This window comes from Mobula hypostoma, chromosome 6 (genome assembly GCF_963921235.1).
Source record: "Mobula hypostoma chromosome 6, sMobHyp1.1, whole genome shotgun sequence".
In the NCBI taxonomy this organism is placed as follows: domain Eukaryota; kingdom Metazoa; phylum Chordata; class Chondrichthyes; order Myliobatiformes; family Myliobatidae; genus Mobula; species Mobula hypostoma.
In genome coordinates this window covers 36,036,013-36,056,091 of record NC_086102.1, presented here as the reverse complement: position 1 = coordinate 36,056,091, position 20,079 = coordinate 36,036,013, and the positions used below count along the sequence as shown (strand labels likewise).

Below are 20,079 nucleotides of genomic sequence, written 5' to 3'. Positions count from 1 at the left end.
GCTAATTAAAAGGCCATGAAATGCAGTTACGTAATCTTTCTATCATCATTGCTATTCCATTTTGAACCCGGAAAATATATATATTTACTGGAATTGAATATTTACACAAATTAATTTGGAATCTAAACAATGCTCAAATTATATTGGTAGAGAAATGGTGATACAAGTACCTATTTTTATTGGTTTTCAGGATGTGCATGCCACTGAATCTTTAGCATTATTGTCATGTCAAATTTCCCCTGAACTGAATGACTTACTAAGCCATTTCAGAATCAACTATATTGGAGTGTGTTTGAGGCAATACATGGATTCTACCGGATAAGTCTCTCAGATAATTTTTCATGAAGTCTATCAGTAAACTAAAAAATTGCCTTCAATGACAATCTATTTGTTTTCACTGACACTTTTACAAATAGTAACTTTCTTATTCTAAAATTGTTCATCAAGTTGAATTTAAATAGCAACATGTTAACCTACTAAGAGGCAGGCACTTGTTTTTTCTTTTGCAGCCCTCTTGAGATTGAGGATTACTTGCTTCCCCTCAAATTCAACATGAAAGCTGCTGAATATGTCATAAGGAGGCACAAGGTGCTTGATGGGTTGTGTGAGTATGTATTTTGTGATATGGTACAACCCTTTCACCATCTCCCAATGAACGGACTAAGTTCATTTCAAGGTGTATAATTTATACATTCTTTTGATAATAAATGTGCTTTGAATCAGGTTCTCAGTATTATCCTGCCTGTTACTTTTGGTGGTCATAGGCTAGACATTCCCAACAATCTGGGGGGGGGGGGGGATATTGATTTTTCAAAAAGTCTTTATTGAATCTTTTCCTCCAGCCAACTGGATAACTCTTCCTGTTACAGAACTTGGAACAAAATATCTGTTTCAGAGGTCTGATGTCAGGCTGATAAATGATATAGTCTGCCCAACAAAGCAGGCTAAGTATAATTAGCACATCAGTGCCAAGCATATTGGTCTGAGGGTCTCCTGTGCCACAGTAACTCACTTCCACTACCGAAGCTATAGAATGCAACAGCGTAACAACTAAAAAGCTTCCTTCTTTTTATTTTAAAGGATTGCCTGATGTGGACTGTCCATCAAACTTGATTAACATCAATCACTAAGTTAGAGTTAGGTTAGTTAAGAGGAGCAAGAGAATTACTTGACTATATCTAATAACATTGGGCTTCAATAGCAATGGAGAAAAGTACAATTGAGTAAGCTTAATGCATTAAAGCATACCATCAGTCGTATACTACCACCATTGATATGGAAAGATTTATCAGCTATTTGATGTTTAGGAGACGACATTTTTGAAGACAATAATCGAATAACAAATCCAACAATATTCATGGACTTCAGCTAGTTCAACAGAATTTAAAAGCCCAACACCTTTAAAACAAAAGGCAGTCTGCTTGGCTGAAACTGCTAATACAGATATTCTATTCCCTTCAATGCAACCATAAGCATGGTGGCTCATAGGGATTATCAACAGGACATAATGTGATAACCTTACTTCCACTGCATTCTCCAGTCTGGGGACATCTACTACAAAGAAAGCCAGGAGTATAAATGTAAAGAGAACAGCAGCCTATGCAATTTCTCTTCAAGTCACAAAATATGCTAACTTGGAGATATTTTACCATGGGATAATTATCATTACTAAAATAATGAAGTATTGTAGTTGAAGCTGAAGGGCTGCTACACCTTTGCAACAACATTGATTTCATAATAAAAACTCCTCAGCAAGTCAGTTCAACAAATTAAAAAATGCTTAATATTTTCATGTACTACCTGAAACCATATACAATTATACAGCCATATACAACCTTCAACACTAGAATGAACTAAAAACATATACTAATTTCTCCCACCAATATTAAAGTATCCTGTATATCATAATTAAAATATCTTATACATCATAATGTCTCAGCCACATTGATCTTACCACGTTTAATCATAGTCAATCAGATGAGAAACAGCTCCTTGGCTCACCATATCTACTTCAATCATTGTGCATATCTATACTGATCTCATTTACTCACATTTAGTCCTTAGCCTTCTATGCCTTAGTGATAGAAGTACCTCTTAACTGTGGTAAGAATGCTTGCCTCCATTCCCTCAGGCAGTCCATTTCAGGTCCACCACCCTATATCAAAAAGTTCTGCCTCAGATTCATCTGAACTTCCTACATTTCAACTTATACCTATGCCCTCTAATGTTAGATAACCCAACCGATGGAAAAAGACAGTTATGACCTACTTTATCTATCCTCCTAATAATTTTATATTGCCCCCTTATAATGTCCCTTTATGAACGAATTGCTTCAATTCTGGTAATTCTGAAATTCAGAGGTGAACTTCTTCTGAACCCTCCCCAGTGCATCCTATTCCTATACTGTGGTGACTAAACATAATACTCCAGGTGTAACCAAACCAATGTTTAAAAGTTATAATCAGACGACCCTACTTTTAAATTCTACGTCATAGCTCATAAATGCAAATAGTCATATAATCTTCTTCATTACCCTATCTGCTTGTGCAGCCACTTCAGTAATCAATGGACTTGTAACCCACGGACCTTTTGTTCATCACTGTTCCTAGACTTTTCTATTTACTGTGTATACCCTACCCTTACAAGACTTCCCAAAGTGCATTATTAGCAATTAACTGGATTAAATTCAATTTGCCATCACGTTTCCCAACTCTTCAGCTGATCAGTTAACTGTAAATATATTGGAAGTGGCAGACTTTGGTGAAAAATAAGCCACTCACCTACTTGCAACTACAGTAGTTTTAAAATGAGAATGTAGGTTCTGTTGATAGTAGATAACATTTATATACTATTTACCTTCTCCTGGCTAGTCTCAGTTTCAGATTCATCTTCACTCCTATCCTTAGAGTCACAGGATTCAGTTGGAGAAGCAGCAGGAACAAGACAAGGTGCAGGGATCTTCTGACTATTCTCAGGATCAGGCACAGTTGTTACATTGCTCTGTTCAGATTTCAAAGCTGAACAGTAAAAGAAAAATAAATTGAAAAATTAAATTAAAATATTAAAACTATATTCCAAAAATTGAGTAGTTACACTCCAAAGCTTTGTGCAAGATTTAAAAGATTACTACACTCTTCAGATATTTCCAATCACTAAGTCCAAAGGCCAAAAAAGGATAAGATTTGTCCCAGCCAACTATTTTCCTCAAGGAACTTTCACTTTCAAAATTCAATTTGCTTGTTTAAAGTTACTGTCTTTTCCTAACAATTAACAATGATTAGTTGGTTGAACAGATATTTTTTCTGAAAATTAAATTCAAGAATGAGGCTGCATACATTTTCCCACTTCTAACCCACTTTTTAATGCTAAATCCCGTTGAAGTTTATGGGTCATAAAAACTGAAACTGTTATATACTCACAAGTCTTAATTTTGTATTTGTAGCACATGTATGCCCACACACTCTAAATTCAAAAGGACCCACTAATTTTGTGCAAATAAAACTTTTACCATTTTAACTAAAATTCATGCACCAGGATTGGCTTGCATGTGTGTTATCTGAGCAAGTGGGGCTGTACATATGAAATAAAAATAAATTGAAAAAATAAATTATAAAACTAAAACCATATTCCAGTAACTGAATAGTTACATTCTAGAGCTTCATGCAAGATTTAGAAGATTCCTACATCCTTCAGTTATTTCCAATCACTACGTCCAAAGGCTAAAAAGGATAAGACTGTGGTACCTTCTCTTCTGCTGAGGCTTTCGAGACCTTTTGTGGCCTTTTAGACCATAGACCATAAGACATAGGAGCAGAATTAGGACATTTGGCCCATTGAGTCTGCTCTGCCATTCGATCATGGCTGATCCTTTTTTTTCTCCTCCTCAACCCCATTTCCTGGCCTTCTCCCCGTAACCTTTGATACCACATCCAATAAAGAACTTATCAATCTCTGTCTTAAATACACTCAACGACGTGGCCTCCGCAGCTGCACATGGCAACAAATTCACCACCCTTTGGCTAAAGAAATCTGTATCTCTGTGTTGCATGGACACCACTCTATCCTGAGGCTGCGCCCTCTTGTCCTAGACTCTCCCACCATAGGAAACATTCTTTCCATCTACTTTGCCTAGGCCTTTAAACATTTGAAATGTTTCAATGAGATTCACCCCTCATCCTTCTAAATTCCAGCAAATACAAACCCAGAGCCATCAAACATTCCTCGTACGATAATCCTTTCATTCTTGGAATCATCCTTGTGAACCTCCTCTGGACCCTCTCCAATGCTAGCACATCTCTCCTAAGATGAGGAGCCAAAACTGTACACAATACTCAAGGTGAGGCCTCATCAGTGCCTTATAAAACCTCAGCATCACATCCCTGTTCTTGTATTCTAGACCTCTTGAAATGAATGCTAGCATTGCATTTGCCTTCCTTATCACTGGCTAAACCCGCAAGCTAACCTTCAGGGAGTTCTGCACAAGGACTCCCAAGTCCCTTTGCATCTCAGAATTTTGGATTTTCTCCCCATTTAGAAAATAGTCCACACATTTATTTCTACATCCAAAGTGCATGACCATGCATTTCCCAACATTGTATTTCATTTGCCACTTTCTTGCCCATTCTCCTAATCTAAGTTCTTCTGCATCCTACCTGTTTCCTCAACACTACCTGCCCCTCCAACAATCTTCGTATCATCTGCAAACCTGGCAACAAAGCTATCTATTTCATCATCTAAATTATTTATATACGGCATAAAAAGAAGTGGTCCCAATACCAACCCCTGCAGAACACCACTGCCATTGGCACCCAACCAGAAAAGGATCCTTTTATTCCTACTTGCTGCCTTCTTCCAATCAGCCAATGCTCTAACCATGCCAGTAACTTCCTTGTAATGCCATGGGCTCTTAACTTGGTAAGCAGCCTTATACGTGACACCTTGTCAAAGGCCTTCTGAAAGTCCAAGTATACAACATACACTGCATCCTGTTTATCTATTCTACTTGTAATGTCATCAAAGAATTCCAACAGGTTTGTCAGGCAGGATTTTCCCTGAAGGAAACCATGCTGACTTTGTCCTATCTTGTCCTGTGTCACCAAATACTCCATCACTTCGTACTTAACAATTGACTCTAACATCTTCTCAACCACTGAGGTCAGGCTAACTGGTCTATAATTTCCTTTCTGCTGCCTTCCTCCTTCCTTAAAGAGTGGAGTGACATTTGCAATGTTCCAGTCCTCTGGCACAATGCCAGAGTCCAATGATTTTTGAAAGATCATTGCTAATGCCACCACAATCTCTAATGCTACCTCTTTCAGAACCCTAGGGTGCAGTTCATCTGGTCTGGATGACTTATGTACCTTCAGGTCTTTCGGCTTTTTGAGCACCTTCTTGCTAGTAATAATAACTGCACCCACTTCTCTTCCTTCACACACTACATCTGACACACTGCTAGTGTCTTCCACAGTGAAAACCAGTGCAAAATACTCATTTAGTTCATCTGCCATCTCTGTGTCCCCCATTATTTCTCCTGCCTCATTTTCTAGCAGTCCTATATCCACTCTCATCTCTCTTTTAATTTTTAAATACTTGAAAAAGCTTTTACCATCCACTTTGAAATTATTTGCTATCTTGCTTTCATATTTGGTCGTTTGGACGTTTGGTCATAGGAGGGAGGAGCAGATGGCGGCGCGGGTCATTCCAAATTAATATAGTGTGTGTTAACTAGGGGGCCGTGCACAATCTGGATTTCATGGAGACAGCCATGAGAAGCATGGAGGAACACCTGGACTAACTTCTGAAATGCCTGCTTCGCTGCCGCTGCTACTGTGCAATCAAGAATCTCCAGAGGGGAAGGCCCCAAATCCTCGGCTTTGCCTATTGCCAGGGCCGGGGTTGAAGTGCTCGGCAGAGATGGTGCTCGGCGCTTGGTGTCGGAGAGCTGGTTGGAGGCTCCGAGTTTTCGGATGGACTCAGAGTCGGACTGTAGTCAGATGCTTCCAGTATGCTGCATCGGCAAGTTGACGGCACTGGATGTTCACCGTCTGCGTGAGATGATGGGACTTTCCAGACACTTTGAGACTTTTACCGTGCCATGGTCTGTTCTTATCAAATTATGGTATTGCTTTGCACTGTTGTAACTATGTTATAATTATGTGATTTTTGTTAGTTTTTAAGTCGGTTTGTCATGTGTTTCTGTGATATGATTCTGGAAAAACATTGTATCATTTCTTGCAACACACATCAAAGTTGCTGGTGAACGCAGCAGGTCAGGCAGCATCTATAGGAAGAGGTGCAGTCGACGTTTCAGGCCGAGACCCTTCGTCAGGACTAACTGAAGGAAGAGTGAGTAAGGGATTTGAAAGCTGGAGGGGGAGGAGGAGATGCAAAATGATAGGAGAAGACAGGAGGGGGAGGGATGGAGCCGAGAGCTGGACAGGTGATAGGCAGAAGGGGATACGAGAGGATCATGGGACAGGAGGTCCGGGAAGAAAGACGGGGGGGGGGGTGACCCAGAGGATGGGCAAGAGGTATATTAAGAGGGACAGAGGGAGAAAAAGGAGAGTGAGAGAAAGAATGTGTGCATAAAAAAAGAGTAACAGATGGGGTACGAGGGGGAGGTGGGGCCTAGCGGAAGTTAGAGAAGTCAATGTTCATGCCATCAGGTTGGAGGCTACCCATACGGAATATAAGGTGTTGTTCCTCCAACCTGAGTGTGGCTTCATCTTTACAGTAGAGGAGGCCGTGGATAGACATGTCAGAATGGGAATGGGATGTGGAATTAAAATGTGTGGCCACTGGGAGATCCTGCTTTCTCTGGCGGACAGAGCGTAGATGTTCAGCAAAGCGGTCTCCCAGTCTGCGTCGGGTCTCACCAATATATAAAAGGCCACATCGGGAGCACCGGACGCAGTATATCACCCCAGTTGACTCACAGGTGAAGTGATGCCTCACCTGGAAGGACTGTTTGGGGCCCTGAATGGTGGTAAGGGAGGAAGTGTAAGGGCATGTGTAGCACTTGTTCCGCTTACACGGATAAGTGCCAGGAGGGAGATCAGTGGGGAGGGATGGGGGGGACGAATGGACAAGGGAGTTGTGTAGGGAGCGATCCCTGCGGAATGCAGAGAGGGGGGGGAGGGAAAGATATGCTTAGTGGTGGGATCCCGTTGGAGGTGGCGGAAGTTACGGAGAATAATATGTTGGACCCGGAGGCTGGTGGGGTGGTAGGTGAGGACCAGGGGAACCCTATTCCTAGTGGGGTGGTGGGAGGATGGAGTGAGAGCAGATGTACGTGAAACGGGGGAGATGCGTTTAAGAGCAGAGTTGATAGTGGAGGAAGGGAAGCCCCTTTCTTTAAAAAATGAAGACATCTCCCTCGTCCTAGAATGAAAAGCCTCATCCTGAGAGCAGATGCGGTGGAGACGGAGGAATTGCGAGAAGGGGATGGCGTTTTTGCAAGAGACAGGGTGAGAAGAGGAATAGTCCAGATAGCTGTGAGAGTCAGTAGGCTTATAGTAGACATCAGTGGATAATGTCTACTACGTAAGACAACACAAAAACTACACTAGACTACAGGCCTACACAGGACAAAGTGCATAAAACAGTGCAGGGCAGTACAGTAAATAAGCAAGACAATACGCACAGTACAGGACAAATTACAATCTAATAATAAATGATGTAGATGTCAGTCTAGTCTCTGGGTATTAAGGAGTCTGATGGCTTGAGGTAAGAAACTGTTGCACAGTCTGGTCGTGAGAGCTCGAATGCTTCGGTACCTTTTGCCAGATGGCAGGAGGGAGAAGAGTTTGTAAGAGGGGTGTGTGGGGTCCTTCACAATGTTGTTGGCTTTATGGGTGCAGTGTGTAGTGTAAATGTTTGTAATGGCGGGAAGAGAGATCCCGTTCATCTTCTCAGCTGACCTCACTATCCGCTGCAGGGTCTTGCAATCCGAGACAGTGCAATTCCCAAACCAGGCAGTGATGTAGCTGCTCAGGATGCTCTTGATACATCCTCTGTAGACTGTGACGAGGATGGGATGTGGGAGATGGACTTTTCTCAGCCTTTGCAGAAAGTAGAGACGCTACTATGCTTTCTTGGTTATGGAGCTGGTGTTGAGGGACCAGGTGAGATTCTCTGCCAGGTGAACACCAAGAAATTTGGTGCTCTTAAGGATCTCAACGGAGGAGCCATCAATGTTCAGCAGAGAGTGGTCACCCTGTGCTCTCCTGAAGTCAACAACCATCTCTTTTGTTCACATTCAGAGACAGGTTGTTGGCTCTGCTCCAGTCCGTTAGCCATTGCACCTCCTCTCTGTATGCTGCCTCGTCGTTCTTGCTGATGAGATTCACCACGGTCGTGTCATCTGCGAACTTGATGTGATTCGAGCTGTGTATTGCTGCAGAGTCGTGGGTCAGCAGAGTGAACAGCAGTGGACTGAGCACACAGCCCTGGGGGGCCCCCGTGCTCAGTGTGATGGTGTTGGAGATGCTGTTCCCGATCCAGTCTGATTGACATCTCCCAGTCAGGAAGTCCAGGATCCAGTTGCAGAGGGAGGTGTTCAGGCCCAGCAGTTTCAGCTTTCCATTCAGGTGCTGAGGAATGATTGTGTTGAATGCTGAACTGAAGTCTATAAACAGCATTCCCACGTACGTGTCTTTTTTGTCCAGGTGGTTGAGGACCAGGTGAAGGGTGATGGCAATGGCGTCATATCATATCGTGATCACTGGTTCCTAAGGGTTCTCTTACATTAAGGTCCCTAATCGCCTCCAGTTCATTACATAACACCCAATCCAGTATAGCTGATCCCCTAGCAGGCTCAATGACAAACTGCTCTAAAAAGCCATCTCATAGGCATTCAACAAAATAGAAACTTTTAGTAAGTGTGAATCCTATTTTGCAAATAGTTTCAGGTAGATTCAGTGGAAGTTCTTCATTCATGGCTATCTTTTCTATAAAGAGATCTAAGCAGTAAATTTGAACTATAACTGAGAAAATAACTTGGTTGTGGCTATTCCTATCTAATGAAAGTTTTCAGGTGTCAGGTGGTTAGCTTTTTCCTGATTCTTGAAATAAAATTTACATACAGTTTGGTAAGATGTAAGAAAAATTACAGCCAATTTTAATGTAATTTAATGCAATCACATTAATAATGAGATAGCAATTCTATAACTTGCTTAATTCTCCTCATTGCAGGAATATACTCCTAGGCAAGTACATGGAAACAATAAGCCTAAGAGATTCTGCAGATGCTGGAAATCCAGAGTAACAGATTCTAGAGCAGGGGTTTCCAAGCTTATTTATGCCATGGACCCTCAAACATTAACCAAGGGTCTGTGGACCCCAAGTTGAGGACCCCTGGTCTAGAGGAACTTGGCAAGTTAGGCAGCATCTATGGAGAGGAACAAGCAGTCGACATTTCAGGCTGAGATTCTTCATCAGGATCCAGCATTTTGTGTGTGTTACATGGAAACGAATTCCACAAGCATATATCGGTAATTTATATGATGACTGAGAAACTGAATATTAAAAACTAAGCATTTCCCACTCAGAGGTAAAAAATTGAAGAGTTGGTGCTATCTTCAGTGAAATTACATTAGTTCCATTAAATTTAATAACTATCTGTAAGATAATTACAATCTACACTGAAACAAAAATTGCGAACTTGTATCTTGTTCTTTTGGCAGAAACCACATTCTTGGAAATAATTTTTTAAGCATAAATGGAATCTCAGAAGAGTTCCCTAACTAATGGAGCATTTATACTGCAGCTATCAATTTGAAATATTATTTATATTCCCTTGTTTGAAATGCAATTTTTCTTTAATGGAGAGTTCACTGTAAACGTAGCATTTATCTCTCAGTTGCTAAAATTTAAATGTTCAGAAAGTACAATTTTCAACATTTCTATGGAAAATTTACAAAAACACCAGGTTGAATTAATAGGTGCTAAAGAACCTAAGAATACATTCAAGTATTTCTTAAAGCAAGCTTGTTCTCGCATCAGAATTTTCAACAATGCAGTTTCAGACTTCGTCTTCCTGTGACTACAACCTTAATAGTTACTACATGTTAGCATGCCCAAAAGTGGATTACAGAACTGCCAAACATGCAATATAGAAGCACAACTATATCCTGGCACTTGGGAAATGTCCTAAGGAATGAGTGTGTTATGGAATTTGCGTTAAAAAGATCATTCTAGCATGGAGATGTGTTATTCACAGCACAGCTATGCTGGGAATTTGGTGCAAAGCTCCACTTTTTATTGATTCTCTCGCAGCAATGATGCTGTGGAGAACTATGCAGCCAAATAAAAGGGGAAGACAGCAGCTTTCATCACATTTACCAGGAGCTAAGGACAGACAGTAGCATCCTAGTTCACCAGGCTAACCAGGTAAACCTTTATGGTTGCCAAACTCCATACAAAGCAGCCAAGGTCAGGGATAAACCTGGGTTTCTGAAGACATGAAGCAGCAGAATATACCTGATCACAATTGTTTTGGGGTACTGTTTACATTATATATGTCTGTTACATGGAAGTGACCAGGTCGTAATAGATAACATCAAATTACGACGATATCTGCGAGGCTGAATAATTCAAACAGATGAAAGTTTACCTTTTTTTATATACAGTATTTGTTTCATTTACATTAGACATCTGAATAAAATTAATGATAAATACAGCTCATTACAGTTAAAGGAAAAAGCAATATTTTGCTTTACTGCCAAAAAAATAATTATTTCTGCTATAAAATTATAAATCTCTGCTGTAGAATTAAATGAAACCTTCACATGGAAATAAAAGTAATCAAAGTGGCTCAATTTTTCCTTCCTAAACACTCGTTACTATAAAAATAGGCTAACTATGATAAGTTATTTTATGGCAAATTATAACAATGAGAAATCAGCAAGAAATGAAGGTGACTAGACTATATATGCAGTAACTGATTTTTCAGTCACCTATCTTTATTTATGTATGGAATATGAGTTATCACTAGCAAGGCATTTTATGTCTATTCCTAATTTCCCTCGAAAAGAAGCTAGTAACCTTCTTAAACTGTTCCTTGTTATGAAAGAAATCTTAGACAAGGGAGTTTCCAAATTTTGATTTAGATGATAAGAGAGGAGCAGAGACTCAGTCTGCCAGCTACATACTTCGGGATTCAACCCTTTTAGCCAACAACATAATGTAAGAGTTACAGTCTGTGCTCTTGTTTTCCTTTGTGCTTCTTCCAAGTTATGCCCCACGTAATGATAGATTGTGCGGTAATAATGATAAATGGTGGAGTATAGTGTTCATGCTAAGGACTTCAAGGACCACACTTACTAACGGACATCTTTGGTGGGCTGGTTCCACTGGTGGCACAGGACATACCTGAGCATCATGATGAAATTGTCCATGACACAAAGCAGAAAATCTGGAGTGCTTCAAAATTCTGACTACTCTATCCTGTTTGGAACATTAAATCTAAAATGTAAGTGTCTGATATCAAACACTTTCCTACTAACATGAATAAAGATGAGCTTAACTTAATTTTACCTGTTTCTGTGGCTTTGGGTTTCTGTGTGATTTCTTGAGTTTGATCCTTAGGAATTTCACTGTTTTGAGTTGGTGTACTGCAAAAACACAAATTACTCAGAAAATAAAGCATCGCCAATGACAAACAGCCTTGACTGTTTCTAACATCATTGGAAGAAAGAAAAGGCATCCGTTAGTCTTGCAAGACCATGGATCTGCGCCTGGAAAGTCTTCACTCTCCAGGGTGCAGGCCTGGGCAAGGTTGTATGGAAGACCAGCAGTTGCCCATGCTGCAAGTCTCCCCTCTCTACGACACCAATGTTGTCCAAGGGAAGGGCATTAGGACCCATACAACTTGGCACCAGTGTCATCGCACAGCACTGTGTGATTAAGTGTCTTGCTCAAGGACACAACACATTCCGTCGGCTGGGGCTCAAACTCACGACCTTCAGGTCGCTAGTCCAATGCCTTAACAACTTGGCCACTTGCTAACATGATTATATGATTATTAAGTACGTTTTAAAAAAATCACTGATACAGGTGTTTTTTGCAGCTATGCTAAAATAACAGAGTAACTTTTCTGACAACATTTTAACATTAGGCCGCTTCAGCTTTCACACTGTTTCACTGAACACATTTAGAATTCCGATCCATGGGTGTAAAGTAAGGCACTAACAGCAACCGTAACTCCTTTTACAAATTTAAATAACAATGCAAATACTTTATGATTAAATCAACTTTAAGGAGAAAATTAAATACTCAAGGAGTTGTGAAGCAAGGAACTGGACCTGCTGCAATTGCCTCTTGCCACAATAAGGTCTACAGCAGATGCAATCTCACTGGCTCTTGACTCAGTCTTGGACAATAGCAAGGCTTCTGACTTTTTGATTACAGCTCAGTGATCAACACCATCAGACCCTTCCGCAGATTCACTACGCTCTGGCTAAAAAAATTCCTCCTTATCTCTGTTCTAAAAGGTTGCCCCTCAGTTTTGAGGCTGTGCACTCTAGTTCTGGATACCCCACCATAGGAAACATTCTCTCCATATTCACCCATCAAGTCCTTTCAACATTTGGTAGATCTCAATAAGATAACCCTGCATTTTCCTAAATTCCAGTGAGTACAAGCCCAAAGCTGTCAAATGTTCCTCATATGTTAACCCCTCCATTCCTGGGATCATCCTTGTGAACCTCCTCTGGACCCTCTCTCCAATGACAACACATCCTTTCTGAGACATGGAACAGTGCAGCAATTTTGGAGTACAGGGTTTGAATCTCAATGGAGCTGTATGAGGTTAAGAAAATGAAAACAAGTGGTCTTGGTGATTTTATACTACAGTTCAACCAATGTACACGTAATTGAATTTCTAGGCAAAAAGAATCCACAAAATAGCAGCAAGTAATCTAAACAGAATAAAACAGTAAGGATTATCACAGTACAGATCTAAAATATGCAATGTATTTTAAAACATCATCTTCCATTTGAAACTTATCACAATTTGTTCACTTACCTCTTATGAAAAAACTTATGGAAATATTTTGTGCTCAGAAACAATGGAATTGTCTTACCTTTTTAATTCTTGGAGCACGTCAGCATCCTGTGGAAGTGCCTGAGGGCCAACTTCGGACTTTTTACCCTGTATTCACACAGCACTTATTTTAATGGCAGTACTTTAAATTTAGATAGATAGACCATTGTTGATGCAAAGAGGCTTTTTAAAATATTAACGGAGGTTCTTAAGCTTGGAATCATATTTCACACTAGATTTTTAAGTGTACGTAATTGTCCTCAAAGATACTCTAATTAAACCAGTCTGAGATTTCAGGGTTGGAAGGTCTAGTTTTAGACATTGTAAATTTTTAAAGAGAACACTACATATTGTACTGTGAATAAATGGTACTGTACAGCAAGCTTCAATTATTCAATGTCCAGACAATGTAACAGAATTAAATGCTACATCTGATGTTCACAATTGACAAAGTCTGGGAATCAGCAAATAGGTGGGTTATAATGTTTACTTTACCAGTTAATATATCAAGTTACTTGCCTCAATTTGGAGTTGCAAATTAGTGCTAAGCTTGAAAACAGTGAATCAATTACACTTAGCTAAACATGTGCATCAACTAACCAATTTATTCCGTGTTTGGTTGTAAAGCATATGAAATAATCACACATCATTAAAATAATTCACCACAAAATCTCAAGATTTATTTCTTGTAATTTTGCACGGCAATTAGATCAGCTAAATCTACAAATTTTTTTTATTTTTTTTATTTAAAATTGGGATGCAAATTAGCCCAATACAAGCAAGAGGATTTTCCTTTTTTGGTGAAGGGCTACATTGTTAATGACAAACTCCTCAAATTTATTCTTATGGATATTCCACAGTAAAGATCTAACATTCTGAGTTTCTACATGAGGATTTGAAAACTTATTTGGCATCTTGAGTATGAATAAATTTCACTGAGAAACGTTTAAAGTCATTTATTGTGTGAATGATGTGTATAGGCACTGACCTCCCTGGATGATTGGGAAGGTCTAGAGGCTAGAAAACAGCATTGCTTTCCCATTCTGGTTCAAATAATGGAGGCTGTTGGCTTACTGTTCATATCAATCTCCAATAGAGCAATGGTTATTGATAACTAAGAGGATGGCAATTGTCATTCTGTAGGTAATAGGAATAATCCTGGGAATTATAAACTTGTTAGTCTTACATCAGTGGTGTGCAAACTAATGGAGAAGATTCTTAGGAAAAGATTTACAATCATTTGGAGAAGCATAGTCTTATAAAAGCAAGGGGGCAATGCTGAGTCTTTATAAGGCACTCGTCAGGCTGCATTTCAAAGGTTTCGAAGGTACAATTTAATGTCAGAGAACTGTATACAATATACATCCTGAAATGCTTTTTCTTCACATTTTCTTAGAGTATTGTCAACAGTTTTGGACCCCATATCTCAGAAAGGATGTACTGTCATTGGAGAATCCAGAAGAAGTTCACAAGGATGATTGCGGGAATGAAGGGGTTAATATATGAGGAGTGTTTGGCAGCTTTGAGCCTGTACTCACAGGAATTTAGAAGAATGCTGGGGGTTCTCACTGAAACCTAACAAAGTTGAAAGGACCAGATAGGGTGGATGTGGAGAGTATGTTTCTTATGGTGGGGGTATCAAGAACTAGAGGGCACAGCCTCAAAATTGAGCGATGACCCTTTAGAACAGAGGTAAGGAGATTTTTTTATAGCCAGAGAGTAGTAAATATGTGGAATGCTCTGCCACAGACTGCAGTGGAGGCCAAGTCTGTACATATATTTAAGGCGGAAGGTGATCGTTTCCTGATTGGTCAGGACATCAAAGGATATGGCGAGAATTCAGGTGTATGGGGTTGAGTGGGATCCAGGATCAGCCACGATGAAATGCAGAGTAGGCTCGATGGGCTAAATGGCCTAATGCTGCTTTGACTTTTTGAAGGATAGATAGTACCTCATGAGCCTGATTGACTTTTTCCAAGGACATGACAAAGCATATTGATGAAGGTAAAGTGGTGGATGTGGCTTACTTGGATTTTACTACGGCATTTGACAGATTTCCCATGGTAGTCTCATCTAGAAAGTCATGGGGCATCAGATCCATGCTAACTTGGCTGTGTGGATTCAGAATTGACATGTCCTCATAAGACAGCAAGGGTGGTAGTAGAGTGAATTCTACCTGCAGGTTGGTGACTAGTGGTGCTCCACAGGCATCTTCTCTGGGACTCCTACTCTTTGTGATTTTTATAAATGACCTGGATGAGGAAGTGGAAGGGTGGGTTGCAGATGACATAAAGGTTGATGATGTTGTAGAGAATGTGAAACTGTCATAGGCTATAAAGGGATATAGACGGGATGCAGAGTTGGAAAAAGAAATGTCAGATGTTGTTCAACCTGGAAAGGTATGAAACAATACAATTTGGAAGAGCGAACTTGAAGGTGGTGTAAAAGGTTAATGGCAGGATTCTCTCAGCAGTATGGAGGAACAGAAAGATCTTGGTGTCCAAGATCATAGATCCCTCAAAATTGCTGCACAAGTTGATAAGATGGTTAAGAAGGCCTATGGTGTGCCGGTCTTCACTCAGGAGATTAAGTTCAAAAGCCATGAGGTAATGTTGCAATTTTATAAAACTCTTGAGTATTGTGTTCAGTTTTGATTTCCTCTTTATAGGAAGAACGTGTAAGCTTTAGAAATGGTGTATAGGAGTTTTACCAGGATGCTGCTGGGTTAGAGAAAATGTCTTATGAGGAAAGTTGAGTTAGCAAGGGCATTTCTGTTTGGAGCTAAGGAGGATGAGAGGCAACTTGATAGAGGTGCACAAGTTTATGAGAAGCACAGAGTTAACAACCAGAGCCTTCTTCCGAGGTCAGCAAAAACCAATACCAGTGGACATCTGTTTAAGCTGAGTGGGGGAAAGTTTAGGAGAGAGATGTCAGAGGTAGAATTTTTTTTTTGTATGTACAGAAAGTGGTATGCTCCTGGAACACACTGTGAATAAGTTTATATGGAGCAGCACAACACTGCGGGCCAAAGGGCCCATAACGTGTCATACAATTCTACATTCTATCAATGCATCTTCTTCAAAAGTGGCTATGCTTACTCCTTTATACTGTATTGTGGCACTTTTGCAAAAGTCATCACTAAAGTTGATGTCAGTGTTTTACATTAATGGAAATGATCTGCATTCCTGTAATAATCTGATGGGCAGGGAACCGATCTGTTTCACTACCTTTATCATGATTTTTATTTCAATCAAATCAAGCAGTTTTAAATGGAAATGACTGTTTCAATAATTTACCATTGTTCAGTAAGAGCAAAAAATTTAAATTACATATCAGAACATTATAACATACCTTTTTCCCTCTTGACTTTTTTCGCCTTTTTTTTGATTTTGAGTCTCCAGTCACCTACAAGCACAAAATAAACAAAATGATTTTAACTACTAAGGATTATTCTTTTAAAAAAAAAGAATTTTGTGCATTATTACGAAGTGATAAGTTTCAAATTAAGATAATCACCAAAACTTGAACAGTTTAATCCAACTTCCAAGCTTAGTTAGAACAACCTAATATTTGCATGGCTTCTAGCATATATGAACAAGAACACAAACAAAATAGTAACTGGTACCTCTTACTATATTGGCGATTATGTCTAGACCAATGTACTATAACAAGTATGCAGTGACATAATTCCTTTTGTTAAAAAATAAAAGAGCAAGAATGGAAATCAAACCTTCATCTATAAATTTTAATAGCACTATCTCAATTATGATCATGGTAAGATTTTGAAAATTATGGAATTTGGTGCACACTATTCAGTTTTGGAACTCTAAATGAAAGTAGCAGAATTCACTATCGAAGCTTCAAGGTTTATTTCTCAAACATAACAGGGTAAACTTTTCCTACACATTTAACAAGTAAACTCTGCAGAAAGAAATGTTACCAAAATCCTCATTAGCACTGTATTTCACTATTAAAGATGATAATAAAACATGAACAACTAAAACTCAAAGATTCAATATTATTACACATAAAATGTTAATTGGAATGTTTTCAATATTCTTTTAAGCCTGTTACTTCTCACTACCTGAAATTGCAAGCTGCTGAACAATACTCACCAAAAAATACAGTACTGTGCAAAGCCTTAGGTACATGTATATAGGCAGGGTGCCTAAAATCTTTGCACAGTACTGTCGTAATTTTATGTATTGCACTGTATTGCTGCCACAAAAAAAGTTTCATGTTGTATGTGAATGATGATAAACCCAATTCAGATTTGGGTCCCTATCGTTGCCTGAGAGTGGGAAAGTACAGAGAGAGAAGAAAAAGGGGAGAGGAGAGGGAGCAGGAAGTACCAGAGAGACATTCTGTAATGATCAATAAACCAATTGTTCAGAATCAAATGACCTTGCCTGGTGTCTCACTGCTTGGTGTATCTGTATCTGCTCCAACCGCCCCCCCCCCCACCCGACACTCCTTCTCTGCCACCTGTCCCACATCCCTCCACCCTTGCCATTCCAAACATCCTTTGCTCACGCCAGATTTACAAACTTGCTCTCAGCTCCACGTTTGCAAATACAGTTCTAGACAAAGGTGTTAAACATCCTAGCTATATGTACCTAAGACATTTGCACAGACTGTATACAGGTGACAACACTTGCATTTCATATTGATTATACAATTAAATTGATTTGAAGAACATGTTTAGATGCACGTGATTCACATCATACTGAACCAACGTCAAATCCAAGCCCATCTCTTCACACCTCCTGGAATTATTATGCTTCAACTTCTCCTTCCTACTTTGAGAAATACTCTAGAAAGTTATACTGCACTGATTAAGGAAAGGCTACAGGAACCAAGGTTTAATTCCGTGGAATTTAAGAAATGCACCAGAGATCTGTGCTTTAATCTAAGCTTTCAGGATGCAATAGGAAACTGATTAGGCAAAGAAAAATATTTCCTTTGGTTGGAAGTCAGGACCAAGAAGTGCAGTCAAAAATTTAGGCCTAGATCCTTCGAGTGAAACTAGGAAATACTTCTACAGCAGAGGGTTATGTATATTTGGAATGCTTCTGCAAATGGCTGTAACTATGTAGTCAATTGTTAATTTAAATCTACTGACAGCCAAAGCAGACTTAAGGAAAAGGCAGGTATGTGGACTGAGACCTGAGTTGTGTCAAGAGCTCTATGAATGACCGGACAAGCATCCAAGGCTAAATAACTCGCTTCACCACAGAAGGTGACCTAACATCACCTTGTTGAGGACAACTAGCAATGAACAATGGAATTGTCAGTCTAGACAGGAGGAAAACAATGTTATTTCCTTTGAGGATCAACAAAAAGTAAGAAAGGAACCATGTCAGAATAGCTTGCTTCTAAAACCTAAATCTCTCATGTGATTGCTTCTTTGTAAGTAGTCCTAAATTTGTCCACAAAATGATGCAATATTTGCTACAAGCAGAGGTAAAGAGACACCAAAGTGTGTGTAAATTCTATATTGGATTAAGAAAGTCACCAAACATACAGCAGCAGGTAATAAAAACTCATCCTCTGAAGTGTCTTTTCCTTTCTGCTCTTCTTTAGTATCGGTCATCTTTGTATCAGCCACTTTTGCTTCGGCCACTTTTGTATCGGCCATCTTTGTATCGGCCACTTTTGTTTCGGCCATCTTTGTATCGGCCACTTTTGTTTCGGCCATCTTTGTATCGGCCACTTTTGTATCGGCCACTTTTGTTTTGGCCACTTTTGTATCGGCCACTTTTGCTTCGGCCACTTTTGTTTCGGCCACTTTTGTATCGGCCACTTTTGTTTCGGCCACTTTTGTATCGGCCACTTTTGTTTCGGCCACTTTTGCATCGGCCATCTTTGTATTGGCCACTTTTGTTTCGGCCACTTTTGCATCGGCCATCTTTGTATCGGCCATCTTTGTATCGGCCACTTTTGCATCGGCCATCTTTGTATTGGCCACTTTTGTTTTGGCCACTTTTGTATCGGCCACTTTTGCATCAGCCATCTTTGTATCGGCCACTTTTGTTTTGGCCACTTTTGTTTCGGCCATCTTTGTATCGGCCACTTTTGTTTCAGCCATCTTTGTATTGGCCACTTTTGTATCGGCCACTTTTGTTTCCGCCATCTTTGCTTTGGCCACTTTTGTTTCGACCACCTTTGTTTCGGCCACCTTTGCTTTGGCCACTTTTGTTTCAGCCACTTTTGTTTCCGCCACCTTTGCTTCAGCCACTTTAGTTTCAAGCTTCTGTCCTAATGGAAAGATGTTAATGTGTTTTAATAAGTACATAAAATCTTCAATAAAAGACTTTCTGCTAGATAAATTTGAAATATTAATTTGCATCAACTTTAGGTCAACCGTAAGGTCAAGAACACATATGACTTCTTAACTGTTAATTCAGGACATATAAACAACTATTTGATTTTATTTTATTGATCCTCAAATCTGATGTTTAATATGGTTGATGAATCCAATGGATCACAGTCAGCATGAATTATTGACAAACAACGTTCTAATACCTTATAATAATAAATCTGAAATAATTTTCTTTTGTATTAGTTTACAAATAATAACCTTTAGAATGTTTATCTAGAATATCACAAATAAAAATTAAAATAGTGCATTTGCATAATTTTGCACAGGTAGCAAAAAGCTTAGATGTGAATTTGGTTGGCATGACTAGTTGGGTCGAAGGGTCTGTTTCCTTGCTGTATGACTCTGTAACTTTCTCCGTTGCTACTACATCCTTCCTGTAATGTGGAACAGTACACAATTTTTCCAATGTAATAATTTGGTAGCAAGAAAATAGGTTGACTAAGCCTGACTAACAGTTTGCTGCCCCATCTTTCAAGTTCATTCCAAACTCAAGCCTTCCAACTCAGTATGGATACCCAATCCTGCCATTGTGTCTTTAGGTTTGTGAAGAAAAAAATGAAAGTGAAAGTAGAATTCCATTAGGATGAACCAAATAAATTTGCACTGAGAAAGAAATTAAGAGAGGGGAAACAATAGTCAAAGTTGTAGCCATTAG

At 39.5% G+C, this 20,079-nt stretch overlaps 1 protein-coding gene across 2 annotated transcripts in view; it reads right to left on the bottom strand.

Annotated features, from left to right (window-relative positions):
* Positions 1-20,079, bottom strand: part of LOC134347934 (uncharacterized) — a 105,977-nt gene that overhangs the window by 40,962 nt on the left and 44,936 nt on the right. For both annotated transcript variants that reach the window (XM_063050582.1, XM_063050583.1), the window contains exons 10-14: positions 18,567-19,300; positions 16,394-16,447; positions 13,083-13,150; positions 11,536-11,612; positions 2,857-3,017 (exon numbers count right to left, since the gene is read on the bottom strand). In XM_063050582.1, coding sequence (XP_062906652.1) covers positions 2,857-3,017; positions 11,536-11,612; positions 13,083-13,150; positions 16,394-16,447; positions 18,567-19,300 — 1,094 coding nt within the window. The remainder of the gene's footprint in view (positions 1-2,856; positions 3,018-11,535; positions 11,613-13,082; positions 13,151-16,393; positions 16,448-18,566; positions 19,301-20,079) is intronic.